The sequence below is a fragment of the Hemitrygon akajei genome, chromosome 16, assembly GCF_048418815.1.
Source record: "Hemitrygon akajei chromosome 16, sHemAka1.3, whole genome shotgun sequence".
NCBI lineage: Eukaryota > Metazoa > Chordata > Chondrichthyes > Myliobatiformes > Dasyatidae > Hemitrygon > Hemitrygon akajei.
The window spans coordinates 30,533,469-30,541,888 of NC_133139.1; the positions used below are offsets into that span (position 1 = coordinate 30,533,469).

General features: G+C 42.6%; 1 protein-coding gene across 1 annotated transcript; it reads right to left on the reverse strand.

The window, feature by feature from the left end:
• Positions 1 to 344: 344 nt before the first annotated feature.
• On the reverse strand, positions 345 to 7,729 carry pnhd (pinhead). Its single transcript, XM_073069482.1, is given in 5 exon segments — positions 345 to 403; positions 406 to 503; positions 2,100 to 2,158; positions 2,267 to 2,450; positions 7,491 to 7,729. Coding segments are annotated over 5 exon segments (639 nt in total).
• Positions 7,730 to 8,420: the final 691 nt, after the last annotated feature.

Below are 8,420 nucleotides of genomic sequence, written 5' to 3' on the forward strand. Positions count from 1 at the left end.
GATATTAATTGAACTCAGTGCTTGCACCATGGGAGCGAGGGCTAGATGAGGGGTCACCACACATCTAGTATGACAATAGTCATCAGGTCAGAGGCAAATGGATCTTGGTCAATGTAAATCCCGAATGGCCAAGTGGAAGAGATGCAGATGCAGCCATATCCCAGTGTCTTCGGGAGGGGGGAGATGAATGACTGATGTTCCGCCAGTGCATTATGCAAACCAGCCTCATGATGTCCAAGACTTTTGGAAGGGATTACTTTCTCTGCGCTGCATTATCAGTCTAGGCATCTTACATCGGGTACTGTTTTTGTAGCTGGTGTGCTCCTGCATCATTTCCTTGATCATCATGAAGTTGTCCAGTGGCACTTACAGGATTTGATGGTGTAGATGTTCCTGATTTTCTATGTCTGTTCATGATTGCATGAATTTCATACTCCTGAGGAGAGCAGCCATTGGATGAGTCGCCTTCCCAAGCCACACATTGACCTTTATTACGACTGTCCCTGTAAAAATTAAAGATAAGAAACAAATAAATACGTAGCATTATGCCTTAAAATGCAGACAACGGTATTATTACAATATATCTTGATTGTTTTAAATCCAAACCCAAAGTAGCCTTGAGTTTCCATATCCTAGTTCTGACAGCATAGGCACCCTTTTAAATTGTGCCATTTAAACCGGCTATCTGTGACAATGAAACTGAAAATGCGTAGACAAGTTCCATGTTGAAGCAAGCAGAATTCCAAAGCAGATGGATAATATAGGGAAATAAGGAATGCAGAATCTATGGATTTGACACTATCTTAATGGTATAATCCTGCATCTATGATTTTGTAAGCAGACTATTAAAAATAACCCTCTCAGAAAATATGTTTTTAAAAGACATATAAATAATAAAGCAATATGCCTGGTATCTGCATTGCATGAATGCTATTTGTATGTCTGGATTTGTGTAGTTTGTGAACACAGGTCACATAAATATCAGAAGAATTGTGAATGGAACCATACATTGTCCATTCATCAGAGAACATAGGACACCTGATATGTGTACAGTATATACATATAAATTAGACAACTTTCATCCCATCTATAATATGCATTGCCATGCACATATCTTTGAACAAGGATATAAGAGTATCTGTAACATGCAAGTGGAACAGGTTCATTTTTAAAATTTGTACTGTGTGTTTAAACAAGCATGACAAAAATGTTCAGAGTGTCAAAGATCTCCCTTGTTTGGGATTAAACCATGTGTAAACCTTGATATGATAACTGATGTTATCAATGGGTCATCACTTAACAATACAAACAACTCCCCTGAAACTCAGATCAATTAAGTTCTTGATGTTTTAAATCCAAGCCCAAGCAATTCAATCCAAGCAATAAAAAGATTATGTATAATGGTCTGTTAATAATTCTATGGTGCAGAAATCATCAAGCTTAACTTGAAACCTTTCAGGGTCATTTCAGTAGATCTCAATGGAAGGAATGAGATTTAAAATAGTGGTGCTAAAATAATGAGTGATCCTTAACTCCAAACATGAGAGAGTGTGCAGATGCTGGCAATCCAAGCAACGTGCACAAAATGCTGGAGGAACTCAGCGGGCCAGGCAGCATCTATGGAAAAGAGTAAACAGTTGACTTTATGAGCTGAAAAGTTTGGCCTCCAAGCCTCTGAAGATTGCAATAATGTTTCTCAACCTCTGAGTGTGACCTTGGCTGAACAAAGGAGGACTTTTAGTAATTGACTAAGAGAACTACACTGCTCCAAAGAGCATTCTTACCCTCGGCCATTAAACTCTATAATGAGTCGGCCTATAGCCGGGGAAGCAATGAACCCCTCCTGTTAGACTATTTGAGGTAACTTGTTTTTTTATTCTTTCTTACTTCTCTGCTAATATTTGTATATCTGTGCACTTGTAATGCTACCGTGACACTGTGATTTCCTTTGTGATCAATAAAGTATCTATCTAATGCCAAGTGGTTTGAGTTCTAGATCTGACACAGAAGCTGCAGTCTGCATCCTTAGAAAGCAAATCCTAGCAGGAGTGGATGAGAGGGTGGGAGAGTGGGGGATTCGATGGGCCATGTGTGCTTACCTTTGGAGACGTCCACTTCCTGCAGTACACAATCCTGAACATCTGCCAACATCGATTTCCTGCAACATTAGCACAACAAAGAGGCACAGTCACTTCAGAAACCCGAGTAGAACAGCAGCCAAGCGCTGAGCAAACGGTCGCAGCTGAGTAATTAACACCTGCAGTACCTTGAGCTCCTCTTCCTTCTCACCCCTGGAGTTAATGGTGATCACATAGTAATACTCCACATGGGGCGGTCTGTAGCAATTCTCTTGCACCTCGCATGATTGCACGGTCTGAATAAGCTCCAAACCATGTGGGCTGTCCAGCACAACTGATTCAAATTCAGTGGGTACACATCTCAAACCCCACCTACAGGGAGCTAAACAGAACAAGGCTATAAAAATGGCTTCTCTCAGCGACACTTTATGAAACTCTGTCCATGAAGCTTCACAGAGGACAATTGCTCAGACACCGATCACCATATCTCAGACTGCAGCCCCGTTGTTCTTAAAAACAATGAGCACAAAATGGCCTTTAACCATATCTTAGGGTTGATGATACGAGTTATATGGGAGGGCTTGCAAGAATCATTTATTCTTTAATTTCTTTAATTTGTACAATTTGTCTTCTTTTGCATTTTGGCTGTTTGTCAGTCTTAGTTTATGCATACTTTTTAAAAATAAAATCTATTGGATTTCTTTCTCCTCATGTAAATGCCTGCAAGAAAATGAATCTCAAGATGTATATCACAGAAAATGCTGGAGGAACTCAGCAGGCCAGGCAGCATCTGTGGAAAAAGTACAGACAAAGCTTTGGGCTGACAGTAGGACTGTACTTTTTCTCCATAGATGCTGCCTGGCCTGCTGAGTTCCTCCAGCATTGTGTGTGTTGCTTTGACTTCTGGCATCTGCAGATTTTCTCTTCCTCAAGATAGTAGATGATAACATTCATGTTGTTTGATAATAAATTTGCTTTGACCTCAACTTTCTCTGCATACACCAACAGGCAGTCCAACACATAGGTCATTTTTATTTTTGCCAGGAACAATATTTGCCATTGTTTTAATCATTTTCTAGAAGTTAGACAGCTTAGTCTTGACTGTAGGACTAACCGTCACCTCCCTACCCTTCCCAACTGACTTGGCCACCACCCCCCCCACCCCGTATTCTCGCTGATTCCCCGATTTTAGACATGTGCGGAATCCCAGTGGTAAGGTACAGATGCTGTATTAGGCACAGTACAGGAAGAGATGTAGTGCTTTCTGCTGTTGATCTCCTGTGCTTCATGTTGCCATATAATCAACCCTCCGCCCTCAGGCCCGAGATCACACACGGGCATGTAACAATACTCTGTGCTAATTTCTGAAGAAATCCACAATGTGGGCCACTGATGTCCTAGCACCACCTCCCTCCACAGCGACAAATGCTGCTCTAGGCCTTGCTCTACGCAGACATGAGCTAGAGTTTAACCCATGGCCAACTTTGGTGATTAGACCAAGGGTTAAGATCTACCTACTGAGCCCGTATGCAGATTATGTGATGAAACTACACACAAGAACTTCACAGTGGTGTTTTGGTATTGGTATTTTCTATGTGATGTCTGGGTTACATCTCTATGCAACGTATTGGAACGCTTCCATGTAATATTTCAATGGAAAAATCTCAGTGTGCCAATGTGGTATTTCCACGGTAGCGTGTAGTGGTTAGCACAACACTTTACAGTACCAGGGTCCTGGGTTCAATTCCCACTGCTGCCTGTAAGGAGTTTGTATGTTCTTGCCGTGATGGTGTGGCTTTCCTCGGGGTGCTCTGGTTTCCTCCCACAGTCCGAAGTTAATTGGTCATAGTAAATTATCCCGTGATTAAATTAGGATTAAATTGGGCGCTGTGGGGGGGGGGGGGGGTGTTTCTGGGCAGCACAGATCAAAGGGCCAGAAGAGCCTATTCCACTGTGTATCTTAATCTCAATCAATCAGTCAATAAATAGATAAATCAACACTTCCATGTGGTGTATTGTGTGGTGCTGCCTTGTAGTATTTCCAGTATTGCCTCACATTCCCTCAGTGTGTAACCATGATACGTCTCCGGATAATGTGCTCTGTTTATGTAGTGGTTTCACCTGGTTTCGCAGCGTGAAACTTCCATGTGGTATCCCCTTGTTTTCAACGTGTATCTGAGGGTTTGTACAATGCCTTGGTAAGTGGACAGGGAGATATCTGGAGCAAAAGTCTAAATAATAATGGGGATACTAAATAAAGGAGCAGCTTTTCAGCTAGTTTTTCTGTTGGTTAAATACAGAATCTCACCATTTGCCTCGTTATAAATTTGCACCTTATTATTTACCTGCACTTTTACTGTTACACTTTATTCCGCATTGTTATATTTCACCTTATCCTACCTCAATGCGCTGTGTAATGATTTGATCTGTATGCAAAACAAGCCTTTCACTGTATCTCAGTACACGTGACAACAATAAGCCAATTCCATATGACACATGAGCAGCATTCGGCTTTTCAGCCCATCGAGCCTGCTACTCCATTCGATCATGGATGATTCTTTCAGAACCTACTTTATATTTTCCCCTTCAGCCTCCCATCCTCCTGCCTTCTCCCCATAACCTCCGACACCCTTACTAATCAAGATCATTCAACCTCTGCTTTAAATATCCCCAATGACCTGACCTCCATAGCTGTCTGTGGCAATGAATTCCAATTGAAAATTTAATTTTATATTTTCTGTAACATCTTTTCTCTTTACAACTGAATAATGAAATAGCTGTTTACTGTGAAGCATGGAAGTCTCAGAAATTAACCAGGATGAAGCATTTTTAATGCAGAACATAAAACCTGTGAGAAAGGGACCCCCTGGGAAATGCACCCTGCCCAGCAGCACAGTAAGGCTGTAAAGGAATAACCCAAATCTGCGTCTGCAGATTCTTTCTCGTTAGCCAAAATTCCATGTTTATCGACTACAGAGCATAACAAAAGCCAGCATTGTCAGGCAGTGGGAGATAAGAGGATGAGGGCTGATGGTGGTCTGTGACCAACAGAAAGAAAAGCAGATGTGAGAACATTTCATGAGGGTGAGGAGTGTCACTGAAATTGGTGGAATGGGGTGGGGCTCTGATGAGTGATCAAGACTGCCCTGTGTCAGATCTTCTAAGCAGTGTGGGTAACAGTCACAAACATGCTTAACACTGCAATTTTATTACCGTCTTCATTGGCTAGATGAGTAACTATTAACCTGCCCAAACTGACCCTGAAGTAATTGGCTCTCTGGGGCTTTGCAGAGGTCAGTTAGAACCACATTAATGTGAGTCTAGAGTCACGTAAAGCCCCCAAACTGGTTAGGGCAGCAGATTCCTATTTCTGAAAACACTGGGGACAAGGGCAGGGTTTTTACAATAATCTATCAACTTTGTGGTCACCGTTGCAACAACAGATTTTTTAAAATTCCAGACTTATTTAATATTTGAATTTGACTCCCTTGGCTGCCATCTTGAATTTGGACTCCATCCTCCAAGTCTCCAGATCTCTGGACAAGAGTGCTGTAACTTAGCCTCTGTATCCTATGTTTGGTGCAACAATCACTATTGCTGGTTCTGTAACATTGTAAAGCCTGGGAATTGGGAATAAATCTCCCTCAACCCATTGCCCATCTCCTCATTATGCAGGGAATAAATCTCCCTCAACCCACTGCCCATCACCTCATTATGCAGGAAATAAATCTCCCTCAACCCACTGCCCATCACCTCATTATGCAGGGAATAAATCTCCCTCAACCCACTGCCCATCATCTCATTATGCAGTGTCTAGGTGCTGGGTAATGGAGGTGTTTATTTCCTTTCCTCGTACAGAAGGTAGTGAGATCTTTACAACTTGTTAGATGCAATCACAGGCAATCAGTATTCTCCTTGTGAAACCCTGGGCAATTAACACTGACCAGATCGAATCACAGAGGTATACTGCACAGGGACAGGCTCTGCGGAGGAAATGATGTTGTTGTCAGTACATCAAAAATTAGGGTTTATAAATTACTTTCCACTGGGGAACCCAGGAGAGTTTTTGCTTGCACAGAGGGTGGTGTGAACGTGGATCGTGTTACCATAAGGAATCGTTGAGGTGAGGAGCATATTTGTATCCAAACGGAAACTGGACAAGTAGCAGTGAGATGGTTACACACGTGTGGTGTTCAATCAGGTGGGCGGGAGGAGCTTCATGTGTTGTCTAAATACTCAATGCACCAATCGAATGGAGACACAACGGCTGATGCTCACATCTGGAGCAACAATCAAAAGGAACTGAACAGCATCTCTGAAATGAAATGGGCATTTCAGGCCGCGATCCCAATGAATAGTCTTGACCTGAAACGTTGAGATCCTCCAGCAGGTAGATTGCTGCACCAGTTGAAGGATGGGTTCGTTCCTGAAGAGTTCCATATAAATCTCATTCTCTTGCTCTAAATAAATGCCAATCTAGTGCAGAATGTTAGACTTGATTATCATTGTTTTTGCCCCTCTAGTTGTGTGGAGTTGCCACCTCCACACTAATATTCAGCTAGGGATGGGTCTGTACAGATTCACACTTAAGATTCCTGAATGGACTACAGTCTTGCAATCTCAGTTTTTTCATTTGTTCCTAACAGAGGCCACAACTATGTGAAATTTCTCTGTCTCTCCAGACCCAATAGGTGCCATAGCATCCCATCCAGAATGAAAATGAAATTTGTTGAAATCATTTAAATAATGGAGCTTGGTTATGTCTGTAAGAATGGTTAAGCTGCACAGAGCCTTGCTGATTATTACGTCATCTCGCCCCACTCTGCCCCGTCCCTGCCCCCACCACTCTCAGCACCACATCAGGTTTTCAAATGGGGTGTTATAAGACCAATAGGATAGGAGCAGAATTAGGTTATCTGGCCCATCGAGTCTGTCCGCTATTTTATCATGACTGATCCATTTCCTTCTCAGCCCCAGTCTCCTGCCTTCTCCGCATATCCCTTTATGCCGTGACTAATCAAGAATCGATCAACCTCTGCCTTAAATATGTCCAATGACTTGGCCTCCCCAGCCACACGTGGCAACGAATTCCACAGACCCACCTAATCCCAGAGAAGGGGCTAAAATATCCTCTGGAAATGGGAGTTAAACTTGACCCAACATAATTAGAAACAGATCATTTTATTCTCACATAATTGTTGAGGGAGGTACTGTAGGTTTCTCTATTTTTTGCATTAAACAGTAGCAGGTTTTTAGGCTGAGAAGTATTTGGGATCTCCTTAGACCACCTTTGGTACTATGTCAATGCACACGTCCTTTTTCAACCACCAGGACTGCCAATCCATTATTAAACGAGCTGAACATCACAACTGTCCACCAAGATTCAGTGAACCCTGAGGCCATCACCAAAACGTGCATCAAGTGCCTGGTATAGCTCAGTCTGAGCATCTGCCTACATCCACAGTGACCTCCAATGGACTGTCAGGGAACTATGTTTTCAGAATGGCTGATTGAACACATCCTGTAGGGTTTCCGTTGCACTGGCATGCCTCAACCGCCCCCAGCTCTCTAACTCCATCCAAAAAGCGCTCGAACCTCACCCAAATTGGCTGGCACACAGCCTCACCTGGACACAACAGGCTTCTCAGCATCCCAGCAACGTCCAGAGTCTACCCTGCTCCTGCTCTGGATTAAGGTAAGCAAATAACATGACGGAGCGATGAGAGACAGTTCCAACTAAACAAGACAAGTGTCATCTTGCCCATTCAGAGGTAAAAACAGATTGCTGGAAACACTCAGTGAATCAGGCAGCATTTGAGGAAATGGAAACAGTCAAAAAACTCTTCCCCAGAAATGATATGTGGTATTACCATTACCAGTGGTAATGGATCAGAAATATTAAGTCTGCTTCTCTTCTTGACAATGTTGCCCGAACTGCTGAGTTTGTTTTCTCTTGGCATCATCTGTTTTATTTCTGTCTTCCATAAGACGATAACCTCCAGGAGCAGAATCGAGCCATTCAGCCCAGTCGAGTCTGCTCCTCCATTTGGTCATGGCTGATCTAGTTTCTCTCTCAACCCTTTTCATCTACCTGCTAATGAGCAAACAAAAAGCTAACAGGACAATTCCCATCATCAATAACGAGCACTCGAGCGTCAAAACATGTTGCTGAAGCATTTACAGCTATTTTAAGGTTGAAGTGCTAATCCATCTTGACTTCCTTTCAAAGCTCCCCCACCACAGAAGTGGATATGTAACCAATTGATCTAATTACTTCACACGACATTAAAAAATGTCATCAAAAGCTACCGGACAGGACAACTTTTAGATGGAAAAGCAATG